Source organism: Macaca mulatta, chromosome 10 (genome assembly GCF_049350105.2).
Source record: "Macaca mulatta isolate MMU2019108-1 chromosome 10, T2T-MMU8v2.0, whole genome shotgun sequence".
NCBI lineage: Eukaryota > Metazoa > Chordata > Mammalia > Primates > Cercopithecidae > Macaca > Macaca mulatta.
This window is the reverse complement of record NC_133415.1, coordinates 11,910,186-11,926,211: the sequence shown is the minus strand read 5'-3', so window position 1 is coordinate 11,926,211 and position 16,026 is coordinate 11,910,186. Positions and strand designations below refer to the sequence as shown.

At 57.8% G+C, this 16,026-nt stretch overlaps 1 protein-coding gene across 1 annotated transcript in view; it reads left to right on the top strand.

Annotated features, from left to right (window-relative positions):
- The window catches only part of CACNA1I (calcium voltage-gated channel subunit alpha1 I), a 134,277-nt gene that overhangs the window by 58,003 nt on the left and 60,248 nt on the right, over positions 1 to 16,026 (top strand). Inside the window, 1 exon segment of the mRNA XM_077949557.1 lies at positions 2,322 to 2,419. Within this exon segment, the coding sequence (XP_077805683.1) occupies positions 2,322 to 2,419 (98 nt within the window).

The window sequence follows — 16,026 nt, the reverse complement described above, 5'->3', positions numbered from 1 at the left end:
CGAAGAGTGCCTGCCAGAGCTGGGCAGGTGTGCCCTCTGGGCCCTGGGAAGGCAGCACATGGGTGGGTTCAGTCTGGTGTGGGCTGGGAGCCCCCACCTGCAGCTCATCCAGCAAAGCATGAACTGAGCCTGAGGGCGTTCCCAGCTCTCCCTAGGGACTGACTTCCCCCCACCCCGCCCCCCACAGGATCTGGAAAACCAAGGCAGGAGGAAGAGGGGCCACGTCTGTGTGGGGGTGGGGCATGGTGGGGAGGGCTGGCTGGAGCTGGTCCTGGCTGCCTGCGATGGGACTCGGCAGTCCTGGGCCCCGCGGGTGCCAGCGCCTGTTTATGTGCCTGTGTGTGCCACCCCCGCAGCCCCTCTGTCACACGTGTCTCCCGGCTGCCTGGAGAGCTCTTTCTACAAAATGTGAAAATGACAGTTGGGCTCACCCACGCGCAGAATCCTCATGCAGTCCCGCTCCCTCGCTGCCCCTTCCAGGTCACCGTTGGCCCTCACCCTCTCTGCCTGGCTGCTGCCCCCTCCCCCCGCACTACCTCCTCTCCCCGCCCCTCCCCCAACCCTCTGTTCCCTCCTCCTGCTCCTTCCCCTGCCCCCCTCCTCTCTCCCTGCTCTCTGCCAGCTCCCCCTCTCCCCTTCCTCCCTCCCCCTCAGGTCCCCAAGGTCTCTGTCTCCAGCTCTAGGTCTCTGTCACTTTTTTGGGTCACTCCCCCTCATCTGCGTTTGGGTTTGAGTAGGAGGGTGCATATATGAGGATGTCCAAGAAGGGAGTGTGTGTGTGTCTGCAGGTGTGCAGTTGTGTGCGTATGTTTGTGTTTGTGTGGGTGTGTGGTTGTGTGCAAGTGTGTGACTCTGGGTCTGTGTGCAAGTGTGTGTATGTGTGTGCAAGTGTGTGGTTGTGTGCATGTGTGTGACTGTGGAGGTGCGTGACTGTGTGCGGGTGTGTGGCTGTGTACGTGACTGTGTGTGTGGGTATGTGGTTGTGTGCATGTGTGTGACTGTGTGTGGAGGTGTATGACTGTGTGTGGGTGTGTGGTTGTGTGCGTGTGTGACTGTGTAGGTGGGTGTGTGGTTGTATGCGTGTGTGACTGGAGGTGTGTGTGGGTGGGTGTGTGGTTGTGTGCGTGTGTGACTGTGTGCGGGTGTGTGATTGTGTGCATGTGTGTGTGGGTGTGTGGTTGTGTGCATATGTATGACTGTGCAGGTGTGTGACTGTGCGGGTGTGTGGTTGCATGTGTGTGACTGTGTGCAGGCGTGTGACCGTGCAGGTGTGTGGCTGCGTGTGTGTAACTGTGTGCAAGTGTGTGACCGTGTGTGTGCGTGTGTGCAGGTGTGTGACTGTGTGTGGGGGTGTGTGGTTGTGTGTGTGACTGTATGTGTGTGACTGGGTGTGTGGTTGTGTGCGTGTATGTGACTCCGTATGCAGGTGTGTGACCGTGCGTGTGTGCACACAGGTGTGGAGGTGTGTGTGTGTGCGCGCATGCAGGAGCCTGAGCCTGCGCTCCAGCGGGTGGGGGATGGATGATGGTGGCATTTCAGGGAACGGAGCTTTCACTCAATGACTCTTCAAGCAGCGGGAGGGGGTGGCGGCTTCACAACAGTCGGACAGGTTTGTGCAGCGTGTAGGAAAAGCCTTCATTTCCTACTGACAGTGGTGACATGGGTGGTGACAGGTGGAGCTGGCAGCAGCGCTGAAGTCCTGGGGTGGGAGGTGCTGGGGGAAGGATCTGGTGATGGGGGCAGGGGGGTGATCCTGGGAATGCAGGCCGGACCCATCTCCCAGTGCCCCGCAACTGAGGTTTGCTGTGCTTCCACCATGAAGGGACCTCAGAGATCTGCCTCTTGTGGGAGATCTGGGAAGACTTCCTGGAGGAGGCAAACTGCCTCCAAAGAGCTGCAGGGCTGGTTGAGCATGGACTGTGGGGCGTGGAGCTGTTTGGTGCAGGAGATGCTCCTCCCGCTTTCAGAGGCTGCTCTGGAAACAGGGGCTGACACGGGCCACAGGCCAGGAGGATGGGCCTGAAGGGCAGGAGCCACCTGGCACAGTGCTGGGCACACAGCTGGGGCCCAACGTCTGTGCTCCCTTCACACCCTGAGCCCCTGCCCACATCTGTCACCAGCGCCATTTACAGAGGAGGAGACAAGGGCCACAGAAGCAACCCCAGGCCACACGTTGGCCGGATGTAGCTGGAGATCCGACCGCTGTCTTTACTTGCCCTGTCCAGGCAGCTGTGTGCAGGTGGCTGGAGAATGCTGTGGCCCAGGCCCTGACCCCAGCTGGCCTCCAGCCCCATCCCTCACTCTTTCCCCTTTCTCTGCAGGATGGTTGAGTACTCCCTGGACCTTCAGAACATCAACCTGTCGGCCATCCGCACTGTACGCGTCCTGAGGCCCCTCAAAGCCATCAACCGCGTGCCCAGTGAGTCAGCCCCACCCTGTCCACACCTTCCTGGCTGATCCATCCCTGGCCAACCCATCCCTGGCCTGCCTAGCCAGTGCCCATCCCCCACCCTGCTTCATTCACTAGGAGAAGACTGACCAGGGCCTGGGTGGGCGCAGGGATCCTGCGGTGTCTGGACAGATGTGCCCTGCTCCCGTGGAGCTCATGGGCCTGAAGATACTGGCAGGTGGCCCTGATGCCTCTGAGTCCCAGGAGAGCCTGGAGAGCATGCTGGGGAGTCTGGCTTTTCAGGAACAAAGGGTTTATGGGGCAGTGGTCTTCACAGGATGTCAAGGCGAGCACCCATAGGAAAAGAAGCTGCTTAGTTTGAAGGAGGACATCATAGAGCATTTCACTGGGGCAATGAAACCTGACTCCCTCACTTGTGCTGACTGACTTAGAACTTGAGCTCTGTCACCCACCACAGATCCATGTACCTACTCACCCATATGCCTGGTCACTTGTTCATCCATCCACCCGTCCACCTATCCACCTGTCCATCCATCCATCCATCCATCCACCCACCCACTCATCCGTCTACCCACCCATCTGTCCATCCATCTGTCTGTCCACCCATCCACATATCCATCCATCCATCCATCCATCCATCCATCCATCCATCCATCCATCCACCCACCCACCCACCCACCCACCCATCCATCTACTCATCCACCCACCCACCCACCTGTCCACCCATCCACCTGTCCATCCATCCACCCGTCCATCCATCCACCCATCTACCCATCCATCCATCCACCCACCCACCCTTCCACCCATCCACCCACTCATCCATCCATCAACTCATCCGTCCATTCACCCACCTGTCCATCCATCTACCTGTCCACCCATCCACCTGTCCATCCATCTACCTGTCCACCCATCCACCTGTCCATCCATCTACCTGTCCACCCACCCACCTGTCCATCCATCTACCTGTCCACCCATCCACCCGTCCATCCATCCACCCATCCATCCATCTACCCAACCATCCATCCACCCACCCACCCATCCACCCACTCATCCATCCATCAACTCATCCATCCATTCACCCACCTGTCCATCCATCTACCTGTCCACCCATCCACCTGTCCATCCATCCATCCATCCATCTGTTCATCCTTCTAGCCATCTTTCCATCTGTCCATTCATCCATCTGTACCGTCAGCTAGACATCCACCTGTCCATCCATTCGTCCACCCATCCACCTGTCCATCCATCCATTTACCCACCCACCTAGTATTAAGAGAGGTTATCTTGCAACCATAAGCCCTGACATCTGCCCAGCCTTACAGAGTTTTCATGTCCATGACCTGTTTTGAGCCTTATAGGCACCCTGAGGGAGGTGAGCTATTCCCATCTTACAGATGAAAAAACTAAGACTTGGAGACAAGAGGTTACCTGCCCAGGGATGTACTGCCAGTGAGTAGCAAAGGCTGGAGCCAGTTAGGTCTTCTGACTCCTTACTGCTCTCTTTTAGGGATGGGGTGAAGATTGGGGAAGGAGAGGATGAGGGCCCTACCTGCCTTCCCAGGTTTGGATTTTTTTTTTTTTTTTTTTTTTTTTTGAGACGGAGTCTAGCTCTGTCGCCCAGGCTGGAGTGCAGTGGCATGATCTCGGCTCACTGCAACCTCTGCCTCCCGGGTTCAAGCAATTCTCCTCCTGTCTCACCCTCCCGAGTAGTTGGGACTACAGGCACATGCCACCAAGCCTAGCTAATTTTTGTATTTTTAATAGAAACGGGGTTTCACCATATTGGTCAGGCTGGTCTCGAACTCCTAACCTCAGGTGATCCACCCACATCGGCTTCCCAAAGTGCTGGGATTACAGGTGTGAGCCACTGCGCCTGGCTGCATGGGGCTTTTATAGGCATCTACCCACTTCCTGTGGTCCAGGAACTTGACATCTGATGGCTCAACAACCTGTGGGAGGCTCAGAGAAGTAAAAAGTGGCTCACATAAAGTCAAACAGCAATTCAGCGGCAGGGCTGGAATCTGAACAGAGTTCTGTCTGTCCTCAGCCCAGCTTATTTCCTGGCTCTGTCTGACCCCTTGCTTCTCTTCCCTGCCTGAGCTTCTGTTTCCCCATCGGCCAAACAGTACAGGTCTCCTGGCACCTGCTCCTCGTCCACAGACAGTGCTATCCCCATTCCTCTAATTCCTAGCCCTGGGGCCTTGGGGCTCTGTCATCCACCCCACCCAGCCAACCTCTGTGGTCCATCCATCCTGAGCGCCCTGTGGGGCTGGCCTGACCCCGGGCTTGCAGAATGCATCGGTCAGTCTGGGCATGCCTGGCGGGGCAGGAGAGGCCACATGCTTCAGGATATCTGTGGAGCAAGGTGACCAGGAGAGTGGCAGAGCTGTCTGAGCCTGGAGGGTGGCCCAATCCTGCTTTGTTCTGAGAGGGACTGGCTTGGATTGGGTAGGGCACAGAGGGGGCCCTGGGGGCTGGGGTCTCAAGGTCACAATATGATAGGAAACTCTCGGGGTCCTGAGTGCTACTGTGAGGGTCCTTGGGAAGGGCTGGGAGGCGAGGTAGGGCAAGTGAGTAGTGGGAACCAAAGCTGTGCGGTAGTGGGAGGGGCAGTTCAGCTCTACCAGTCCGGCCCCTTCCCACTGCCCTGGGGAGACCCCCTTGGGGGCGGGGAGGTGACATGCAGAGAGGCCATTTTAGGGCCAGCTTCTCTCTGTCTTTCTCGTCTCCTCCAATCCCAGAGGGCTTCTTGAAGATCACCGAGTTCAAAACCATCTTTCCCACATTTAACAAATGAGGAAACTGAGGCCCAGAGAGGGTCGTGGCCAGTCCAGGGTCACACAGCTATTCAGTGTGACCAAACAGCAGTTCAGGAAGGACCAAACCAAACCAGCACACCTTCCCCAACAGTGTGTGATTTTCTCCCACGTGCCCCGCCTGCCTTTACTGGGAAATGAGCCAAAAGGTGGCCTCCGTGCACTCAGCACCCAGAACTCTGCCTGGCAAACAGAAGGCACTCCAAAGAGACGTGTGAAATGGACACAGTCAGCAGGTGTACTGAGCTGTGTGCTGTGCCAGGACCACAGAGCTGTACATGCTCCTGTGCCAGGCATGAGGAGGCAGGGAGAATGGGGCTGGGCGTTGGGACGCCTCCGGGAGAAGGGGACGTTTGAGCTGAGACCCAGGGGAGGATGGGGATTGAGTGGGTGGAGGGGGAGGGCTGGGTGGCAGTTGGGGGGAGGTCAGGGAGTGCAAAGGGCTTGGGGAGGGAGCTGCAGGAGCTGCGGGTTGCGGGCTGGGTGGACAAAGGGGTAGGGCATGAGGCTGGAGAGGACAGGGCCTGGGGATGGACCATGTGCCTGAAGGCAGTGGGAGCGTGGGAGGAGGTTAGCAAGTGGTTGCTTTAGAAACACCCCTGGCCAGAGTGCGGGGGGGCGGGCAGTAGGGGTGAGCTGGACAAGGGACTGCTCCTGGAACAGGTGTGAGCGAATGGCCGGTACTGGGCAGGGGCAGGCAGGAGGCAGAGCAGCCAATGGATGGGAGAGGTACTGCTGGGCCCAGTCCAGGTCCTCCTTGAGTGTCTGGTGTGGGCAGCTGGGTGGGCGGGAGGGACCTCGGCTTTCAGGGGGCAGCACAGGGGGCCATGTCGCTCCTGGGTCCCACCCACAGTGCTGCCTGTTTCTGTCCTGGGGAGGGCAGGGGATGCCCTCAGCAGGCAGCTGCCATGGGGCCACGGTCACACTCCAGGTCATGGAGCCCACAGGCACAGTCACATTCCAGAGGTGTGTGCACGTTGCAGGGGGTCGCACACGAGGGATGTTTGTGCATGATCTTGATCTGAACCTCCTGTCAGGTCTAGGGTCTGCCCAGCAGGGGACAGCACACTGTGCTGGGACCGCTGAGGCTGGAGGGGGGCTCAGGGGCATGGGATGGGACACGGGGCAGAGGCCTCGATCTCGCCAGGTGGGCTTCTCTACATCTGTGTGAGGGTGTGTGTGGGTGTGAGGGTGTGTCCACCAGAGAACATGTGTGAGGACATGAGTGTGCCCAAGTGAGTGTGTGTGCAAGGAAGGGTGTGCACAGGTATGTGCCTTTGAGGTGTGTGGGCACATGTAAGTACATGGGAGAGTGTGTTTGCATCTGACAGTGTGTGCATCTGAGGATGTGTGTGCACATGTGAGCAAATGTGAAGGCCTGCACACGTGAATGGGCACGTGAGAGTGTGTATATGTGAGAGTGTGTATATGTGAGAGTGTGCGCCTGTGAGGGTGTGTGTGTGAAGTGTGTGTGTGTGTGCCTGTGAGGGTGTGTGTGTGAGGTGTGTGTGTGCGCCTGTGAGGGTGTGTGTGTCAAGTGTGTGTGTGCCTGTGAGGGTGTGTGTGAAGTGTGTGTGTGTGCCTGTGAGGGTGTGTGTGTGAAGTATGTGTGTGCGCCTGTGAGGGTGTGTGTGTGAGGTGTGTGTGTGTGCCTGTGAGGGTGTGTGTGTGAAGTATGTGTGTGTGCCTGTGAGGGTGTGTGAAATGTGTGTGTGCGCCTGTGAGGGAGTGTGTGTAAAGTGTGTGTGCGCACCTGTGAGGGTGTGTGTGTGAGGTGTGTGTGTGCGCCTGTGAGGGTGTGTGTGTGAAGTGTGTGTGCGCGCCTGTGAGGGTGTGTGTGTGAGGTGTGTGTGTGTGCCTGTGAGGGTGTGTGTGTGAGGTGTGTGTGTGCGCCTGTGAGGGTGTGTGTGTGAGGTGTGTGTGTGCGCCTGTGAGGGTGTGTGTGTGAGGTGTGTGTGTGCGCCTGTGAGGGTGTGTGTGTGAGGTGTGTGTGTGTGCCTGTGAGGGTGTGTGTGTGAGGTGTGTGTGCGCGCCTGTGAGGGTGTGTGTGTGAGGTGTGTGTGTGTACCTGTGAGGGTGTGTGTGAGAAGTATGTGTGTGTGCCTGTGAGGGTGTGTGAAATGTGTGTGTGTGCCTGTGAGGGTGTGTGTGTAAAGTGTGTGTGTGCGCCTGTGAGGGTGTGTGTGTGAGGTGTGTGTGTGTGTGCCTGTGAGGGTGTGTGTGTGAAGAGTGTGTGTGCCTGTGAGGTGTGTGTGAAGTGTGTGTGTGTGTGTGCCTGTGAGGGTGTGTGTGTGAAGTGTGTGTGTGTGTGCCTGTGAAGGTGTGTGTGAGAGGTGTGTGTGTGTGCCTGTAAGGGTGTGTGTGTGAAGTGTGTGTGTGTGTGCCTGTGAGGGTGTGTGTGTGAAGAGTGTGTGTGTGCCTGTGAGGGTGTGTGTGTGAAGAGTGTGTGTGTGCCTGTGAGGATGTGTGTGTGAAGTGTGTGTGTGTGTGCGCCTGTGAGGGTGTGTGTGTGAAGTGTGTGTGTGTGTGCCTGTGAGGGTGTGTGTGTGAAGAGTGTGTGTGTGCCTGTGAGGGTGTGTGTGTGAAGAGTGTGTGTGTGCCTGTGAGGATGTGTGTGTGAAGTGTGTGTGTGTGTGCCTGTGAGGGTGTGTGTGTGAAGAGTGTGTGTGTGCCTGTGAGGGTGTGTGTGTGAAGAGTGTGTGTGTGCCTGTGAGGATGTGTGTGTGAAGTGTGTGTGTGTGTGCCTGTGAGGTGTGTGTGAAGTGTGTGTGTGTGTGCCTGTGAGGGTGTGTGTGAGAGGTGTGTGTGTGTGCCTGTAAGGGTGTGTGTGTGAAGTGTGTGTGTGTGCCTGTAAGGGTGTGTATGCCTATGAAAGGGTATGTGTCAAGAGTGTGTGTGTGCCTGTGAGGGTGTGTGTGTGAAGTGTGTGTGTGTGCCTGTGAGGGTGTGTATGTCTATGAAAGGATGTGTATGTCAAGAGTGTGTATGTGCCTCTGAGCTTGTGTGTGTCCATAAAGGGGTATGCCTGTCAGGATGTGTGCATGCCTGTGCACATGTGTGTCATTGTGTGTGCTGTGTGCCTGTGAAAGGGTGTGCGAGAGGGTGTGTGTGTGAAGAGTGTGTGTGCCTGTGGAGGTGTATACCTGTGAGCATTGTGTGTGCATGTGAAGAGCATGTGTGCCTGCGAGGGTGTGTCTGTGTGTGTCTGTGTGTGTGAAGGATGTGTGTGTCTGTGTATATCTGTGAATGTGTGTGGGTGCCTGTTAGATTGTGTCTGTGAGGGTGTGTTTTTGTGTGTGAAAAGTGTGTGTGCCTGTGTATTTGTGAGGGTGTGTGTGAAGAGTGTGTGTGCCCGTGTGTGTAGACAGCATGTGTGTGTGTCTGTGAAAGCGTGTGTGAAGAGCGTGTGTGTGCCTGTGTGTGCCTGTGAGGGTGTGTGTGAAGGTGTGTGTGCCTGCGAGGGTGTGTTTGTGAGAGTGCGTGTGTGTGAAGTGTGTGTCTCTGTGAGGGTGTGTGTATGAAGAGCGTGTGTGTGCCTGTGTGTGTAGAGAGCATGTGTGTGCCTATGAGGGTGTGTGTCTGAAGTGTGTGTGTGCGCGCGCGCCTGTGAGGGTGTATGTGTGTGAAGTGTGTGTGTGTCCGTGTGTGTAGAGAGCATGTGTGTGCCTGTGAGGGTGCATGTGTGTGAAGAGCGTGTGTGCGCCTTGCACGTGTGTGTGGGCGCCTGTGCCTTTCCCTCTAGGTCCTCTTTACGCCTCCTGGTTCCTCTCCCGCTGTGTGGGGAGTTCATTAAGCTGCTCCCCGGAGGTGGAGGACACTCCCGGTCCCCAGCACCAGCCTGCCCCGGCCTCTGGGGAAGGCAGGGATCGACCCTGTGCCCAACATCCCTGCGCGCTCCAATTACAGAAGGAGCCCCGAGTGTGCTCCGAGCCTTTCCTCAGGGTCTCCTCCTGCTAGTGGCCACCGCTGGGCAGCAAGGAGCGCCGAGTTGGGGTAGTGTCTGCTTCCGGCTGCTGAGCCTGATTCCGCCTCTCAGCCACAGCCTGAAAAGTGTCTCAGAACCAGCACTGGGGAGTTACTGGGAGCGCTGGCCCTCCAGCACCTGGTGTTCCCCTGGAAGGGCCCTGCCATCCTCACAGGCGATTGATTCTACAGGAGCCCCAGGCTGTTGGAGCACGTGGGACTGAAAGTCCATTGGTCTAACCCTCATTTCACAGGACACCCAGCTTTGTCCTTAGGTGCCCGCTCCTCTGCCTAGAGCCACCAGGGAATGAGTGACCTGAGGTGGAGAAGGGGTGGATCGGGCTCTTAGAAGTGCTTCCTAGAGAGATTTCATAGGTCGCCTGTTTTTTTATTTTCTTTTTTTTTGAATATGGTTTTCCTGCTGACATTCCTCCTACTTATGGTTTGAGCTGCTTCTGCCCTGGGATACATACTTCTCTTTTTTTTTTGAGATGGCATCTAGCTCTGTCACCCAGGTTGGAGTGCAGTGGTGCGATCTTGGCTCACTGCAACCTCCGCCTCCTGGTTCAAGAGATTCTCCTGCTTCAGTCTCCTGAGTAGCCAGGATTACAGGTGCCTACCACCACGCCCAGCTATTTTCGTATTTTTAGTAGGGACAGGGTTTCACTGTGTTGGCCAGGCTGGTCTCCAGCTCCTGACCTTGTGATCCACCCGTCTCGGCCTCCTAAAGTGCTGGGATTACAAGCATGAGCCGTCATGCCGCTGGGACACAGTCTTTTCAACAGTAGCCCGTAGCTTTCAGTCTCGTCACTAGAGGGCAAGCTAGAGGGCTGGTGATGGTCACAGTCGAGTGATGGGTTATTAATTACAAAGCCGTGAGGAGTGGGCTGGTTGCCTGTGTTTTAAAAATACAGCGAAGTTTGCAAAGCTCCAGCACGAACAGCCAGGAAGATGCAAGTGTGGGTCAGGGAATAAAAGTTCTGGTCTTAGCTCTGCCATATTGCCTGCTGTGTGACCTGAGAAGTCCCTTGGCATCTCTGGGCCTCAGTTTCCCTACTTGTACAAACAAAGCAGGAGGAGAAACTGGATCAGAAGTGTGGCTCTCAACTTTGTCCAGGATGAGCGGGGGACATGGACATCATGGTGCCGCTTACAGAATCGTATAAAATACGTGTCTCTCCACTCCACCCCTGCAGGTCCTTGTTCAGGCCACAGCCTCTGATGGATAAAGAGAGGAAGATAGCAGAGAGGTGGTTGGGGGAGGGAGGAAAGAAGTGCCAAATTATGAGTTGGGAGGCTGGGTTCTGGTTCCTTGCTTGTGACCTTTCCTAAGTCACCGCCTCTCTCTGGGCCTTGGCAAGATGGGGCTGAATCATCTCTACATGTGCCCCCTGTCCCAGCCGCCTCAGCCTATACATCTCTCAAGGCACTGCCTTGCTTCCCTAAGCACACTGCCTGAGCCATTTGCATATGAAAAGTGCTGTTTTCTCCAGTAAGTGAGTTTTCTCCAGGGCAGTCACTGCCAAGGCCTGGCCAGCAGAGGTGATATTTCCCTGACCCAGGCTGTGGAGCAGGGGCGAGGCAGACCCTGGGGAGCTCAGGGCAGCCCTGAGCCCGAACTCACAGTCCCTGACAGTGCTGTGGGGAAGGCTGCTGTCCCCTCAGCTGCACCACCAGCTGGAGGTTTGCTCTGTGCTGTCAGGCCAGGTTCTGGTCCTAGGGCCTCCACCCACTGGCTATGGGACCTTGAGTAAGCCACGTGCCTCTCTGTGCCTCTATTTCCCCAGCTCTCAAGAGAAGTTAATAATACCGATGTCCATCTGGTTTGGAAGGCTGAAATGCCGCTGTGGGTGTAGAGAGCTGCGTGCACAGCCTCGTGTGCCTACGCAATCCGCAGGTGCTGCTGCTAGATAAGGTGCTGGGAGCAGTGAGGGTGGACGTAGGGCGGCAGGACCGTCTTCTCAGGGGCTGGTTTTGGAAGACACTCATCAGCTGAGGGTTGGGGAGGGTGTGCCTGGCAGACAGATTGGCATGTGCAAAGGTGGAATGGAGGTGTCATCCTGGGCTGGGCATCCTGTGGGTGGGCAGGGGACTGCGTGGCAGGAAAGGGAGAGGGTTGGTCACATTTTCTAGGGAGTTAATTATAATCATAAGTGGCTAAAGTTTTTTTTTTTGAGACAAAGTCTTGCTCTATCAGCAGGCTGGAGTGCAGTGGTGTGATCTAGGTTCACTGCAACCTCCGCCTCCTGGGTTCAAGTGATTCTCCTGCCTCAGCCTCCTGAGTAGCTGGGATTACAGGCTCCCACCACCACACCCAGCTAATTTTTGTACTTTTGGTAGTGACGGGGTTTCACCACATTGGCCAGGATGGTCTCGATCTCTGGACCTCCAGATCCGCCCGATAAGTGGCTAAAGTGTATCAAGTGCTTGCGACAAGCCCATCACAGTGCTTTACATGGGCAGTGTCATTTCATCTTCACTACAGCCCTAGGAAGTCAGTGGCATTGTGACACCCACTTTCTAGATGGGGAAGCGGGCAGAGGGGTTGACTAGTCTGTTCGAGACCACACAGCTGGCTGGGGACAGAGCTAGGGTTTGAACCTGATCCTACAGCTTTTCACTGTGTTTCAGTATCTCCTTTCTGTTCTGTTAGCGTGTAGGCGCCAGACACCCACCCCCGTCCCCACTGTCTGCGGGACATCAGGAAATGTCCCTGCCCACCTCCGGGGTCAAAGGAGAGAGGTCCCGTGGGCTGCAGTGATGCCTCGAGGCCCTCTCTCCTCCCATTTCCCTGCTCAGCCTGGTCTGCTCCAGACCTCTGCATGCCTTTCACTGTCGGGGTACACAGGTCTCGTGGCGCTGAGCCCCTTTCAGGCTGAGGCCACGAGGCAGGGCAGGAGGCAGGATGGCACTGTGGTTAGTGCACAGCGGGCCCCTGCCCTCGCGCCCCAGGCCCAGCCCTTTCCTGCCCAGGTGCCTGCCCAACCAGGGTCATGGTCAGGCCAACCGTGCTGAGGAGGGGTGAGGAAGGCCTCAGGATTCCTTCTTGGAAGGGCCTTGGGGGGCATTTGTTGGGCAGGTCTGAGAGATGCACCTTGAAAGAGTTGGCGTGGCAGTGTTGGCATTTTCACTTGGAGTGCGTGTTTACTCGGGGCTTGGGAAGAGCAGAAGGAAGGCTACTGGGCTATCAGTCCCCACCAGGTCGCATGTTGGACTTCAGGGCTATCTGTTCTAGGCACCCACAAGGGGCTCCCACTTTGTCCTGAGGGAGAAAGGCCTGGCAGCCCCCATGGAGAAGGAAGAGAGGGAAGCAGGGAGAGAAATGGGGAGATGAAATGAGGGGGGCCAGTTTCCCCAGGGGTGCTCCCTTCCCAGGAGAGATGGGGCTGGGTGGGTGGGAGAACATCTGGCCAGAGCATCTGGCAAGCGCTGGATTTGGCAACAGGAAAGAGCAGCCTGGACCGCGCAGGGAGAAGTGCTTGGGGGTGGGGCAGGGCGAAGGCAGCCTCTCCCTCTCCCCCATCTCAGGTCGCTTTCTATGTTCTGTTCTACAAATCTGGAGGGAGGGAGTGTCCTGGACAGGACACCGGACCAAAGTACTGGCCACTGTGGATTCACTGACTCGTGGATTGCTTCCATCATTCATCCAAAGCAAAATCCACCTGGGGTTTTCTGGGAGAGACCCTGGCCAGGTGTGGGGCCAGGATCAGGCACAGCCCCTTCCCCAAAGGCTGACAGCTGCAGGCCAGTGGGATGCCTGCTCTGATGGGGGCAGGGACCGATGGGAAAGGGCGCCTACCTGGACTAGGAGGAGGCTTCCCAGAGGAAGGGGTGGCGGGACATTTGAAGGATGCCTAGGAGTGGTTTGGGGCACAGCGGGTGGGGGGACCTGCAGTGAGACAGCCGGGCCAGCCCCCGAGGGTGTGAGCACTACCAGCTCTGGGAGGGACCCAAGGCCTCTCCTGGGACTGGGGAAGTGTGCTGCTGGTTGGCTGAGGTTGGTTTCCTTTCTCAGCGGTGGGCACCAAGGCCCTCCACCAGCCCACAGGCCCCTCCCTGGCTGGGCCTTGGGCCGGCAGCTGTGACCCCGGCAACCTGGCCGTCTGCTGCCTGGCCAGGCCTCCCGGTACCCACTGTGCCCCTGATTAGTTGGCGCTGGCAATGGCAGGAGCAGAGACGGCCTCTCCCAGCCGCCCAGCCCCTTTACTGACCCAGCCAGTCCAGGGAGAGTGGCCCCCAGTGGCCAGGCCACAGCCTTGGCTCCCCTCACCCCTACTCCACTCTTCGGGGCCACGGGCTGTGCCCTGGCAGAGGCTGGCACGCGTCTGGCGATTTCTACTGGAGCTGGCCTGGCAGAGTGGCTGAACCAATCTGGGCTGACAGCTCCCCTCTGCCAAGAACACCCCAAACCTCCAGGGGTGATGCCTGTCAGGAAGTGCTTCCTGTTCTTCCTGCCACCTCCTCTCAGGTGTCCCCACTGCCACCAAGGGGCTACCTCTGCCTGGCTGCTGCCCAGGTTCTCTCAAGCAGAGGCTCTAGTCTAGGGGCTCCCAAAAAGGGTGAGCAGTTCCATCCACCGGCCCGCTGCCATCTGCTGCCACCAAGCCCCCAGCTTTCAGTGCTGTCTGGAGACTGTCCTCACCCTGGTGCTCCACGTGCCGCTCCCGGGCCAGACCCCTCTCCCCTGAACTCCAGACCCCAAGAGCTAGCAAAGCGACTCCATGGGGATGTACTCCGGCCACCCCAAGCTCCGCATCTCCAGATGGAGCCCCGCCCCCGCTGAGGGCTGCTCTGTGGCTCCAGGCCCCACACCTTGGAGTCCCCAACTGCCCTCTTCCTCCTACATCCACATCCCATCCCTTGGCTTGGCCTCCAAAATGCCTCCAGAACCCACCACGTTCCCCATTCCACTGCCATCATTGTCTGGGCTCAGACCCCCCACCTTCCGGTTTATCACAATGACAAGCGTACGACGGCCAGGCAGGGCCAGGCAGGACGGAGAGGAGCAGGGGGACGGAAGGCCCGATCATCAGGCTGTGAGGGTTGTGGGGAGGTCCCAGTGTCTGGCCTGGGCCATCCTAACAGTGAGGGCACAGGGCAGGGAGCCACAGCTCTCCTGGGCCCCGCCCTCAGCACTCCCGTTTCTGTCCCAGGCGAGGCCCCTGGGAGGCAGTGACCACACAGCTGTGGAGCTCACAGGCCCGTCCCCCTTTCAGAGATGTGTGTGCCATTTGGGGCGCAGTCCACAGGGGCGTCTGCACGAGATCCTGCAGACTGTGCCGTTGATGCTCTCCCACCTCTGCCCTGGTCCCCTGCGATCCATTCTCTGCCCAGCAGCCTGGCAATCCTCTTACACCTTCCCCAGATCACGTCTCCCTTCTGCTCATTCCCTTATGGTGGCTCCCGTGATACCTCTGGAGAAGCTCAAGTCTTCCAGGCCCCTGGCCCTGTCTCCTCCCCAGCCTCATCCCTGCTCAGCTTCCCCGCAGCCGCATGGTCTCCTTGCTGTGGCTGTGGCTGTGGCTGTGGCTGTGCTTGACTGCCTCCTGCCTCCAGGCCTTTGTCCAGGCTGCCTCCGACTTGAGGGCTGTCCCCCAGACAGCGACAACCCCTCAGCTGACTCTGCCACCCCCTCCCCGTCTCTGCTCAGTGTCGTCCTGCTTTTCCTGGCCCCCTATTTAATGTTCACCTGACCCCAGGCCAAACCCCCAACCTTTTCCCCCTTCTTTTTGTTTTCATAGCACTTTTCATCCAACGAATGAGGACGTGTCCTTTTGTGTCACCCATGTGGTTTATTGCCTGTTTTTCCCTCCCCTACCTGGGATGTGAGCCTCATGAGGACAGGGAACTTTGTTTTGTGTTTTTTTTTTAAACCCATGTATCCCCATGAGCCTAGCACAGTGCCTGGCACGTAGCCAGCCCTCATTCAGTTCTTGCTGAGTGGCTCCATTCACTCGCCCATCACACCTTTACTCATTCAAGCTGTCGGCCTTCAGGGGGCTGCTTTGTGCCAGGTCCTGGTCTGGATGGGAGAACACAGAGCAGCCGCCTTGGCCTTGGGTGCAGAGCGTGCCTGATTTCCAGCGGGGAGGAGGAGGCAGAGCTGGTAACTGGCACAGGCTATGATGGAGGGCGGGTGGGCAGCGGCAACTAATGGCAGGGGCACCATATGAGGTAACTGCTTAGCTGAGATCCCCAAAAAGGAGGCGAGAGATGGCCCTCCAAGCATGTGCAATGGCATGGAGGCAGCCCCAAAAGTGGGCTTTCCAGGACTGGAAGTGGGTCCGTCTGGCTGGGTGCAGCACAGCGGTCCCGGATCCTATGGCAGGGTGGAGGAGGCGTTGTGGGCGGGGGCAGAGTGTGTGCCAGGGTGGGGAGTGGGGATGCTGGGAGCTGCCAGTCTGGCTGGTACCTTCAGGTGTGGTAGGGAGGATGGAAGGAGGTGGGGCCGGACTCGGGAGGAGTCTGTGAGCAGGGGCCAGGGTGGGGAGTGGGGATGCTGGGAGCTGCCTGTCTGGCTGGTACCTTCAGGTGTGGTAGGGAGGATGGAAGGAGGTGGGGCCGGACTCGGGAGGAGTCTGTGAGCAGGGGCCAGGAAGTGGGGGTAAGGATTTGCACTTCCCCATGGGGCGCATGGGCTGTTGGAGGCTTCTGACTTCAGGGAATCTTCCATCAGCAGTGTCCTGGCCCCATGGTATTCCTGAAGGGCTGGCTGGACAGGAGCCACTGTCCGCTCTGTAGATGAGGCCTCTGGGGTCCAGAGAAGGCAAGCTTTGCCTCAAGGCCACCCTGCTGGGACTGGGACCCAGATGTCCTGTCCTGGGCCTGTGCTCTGGG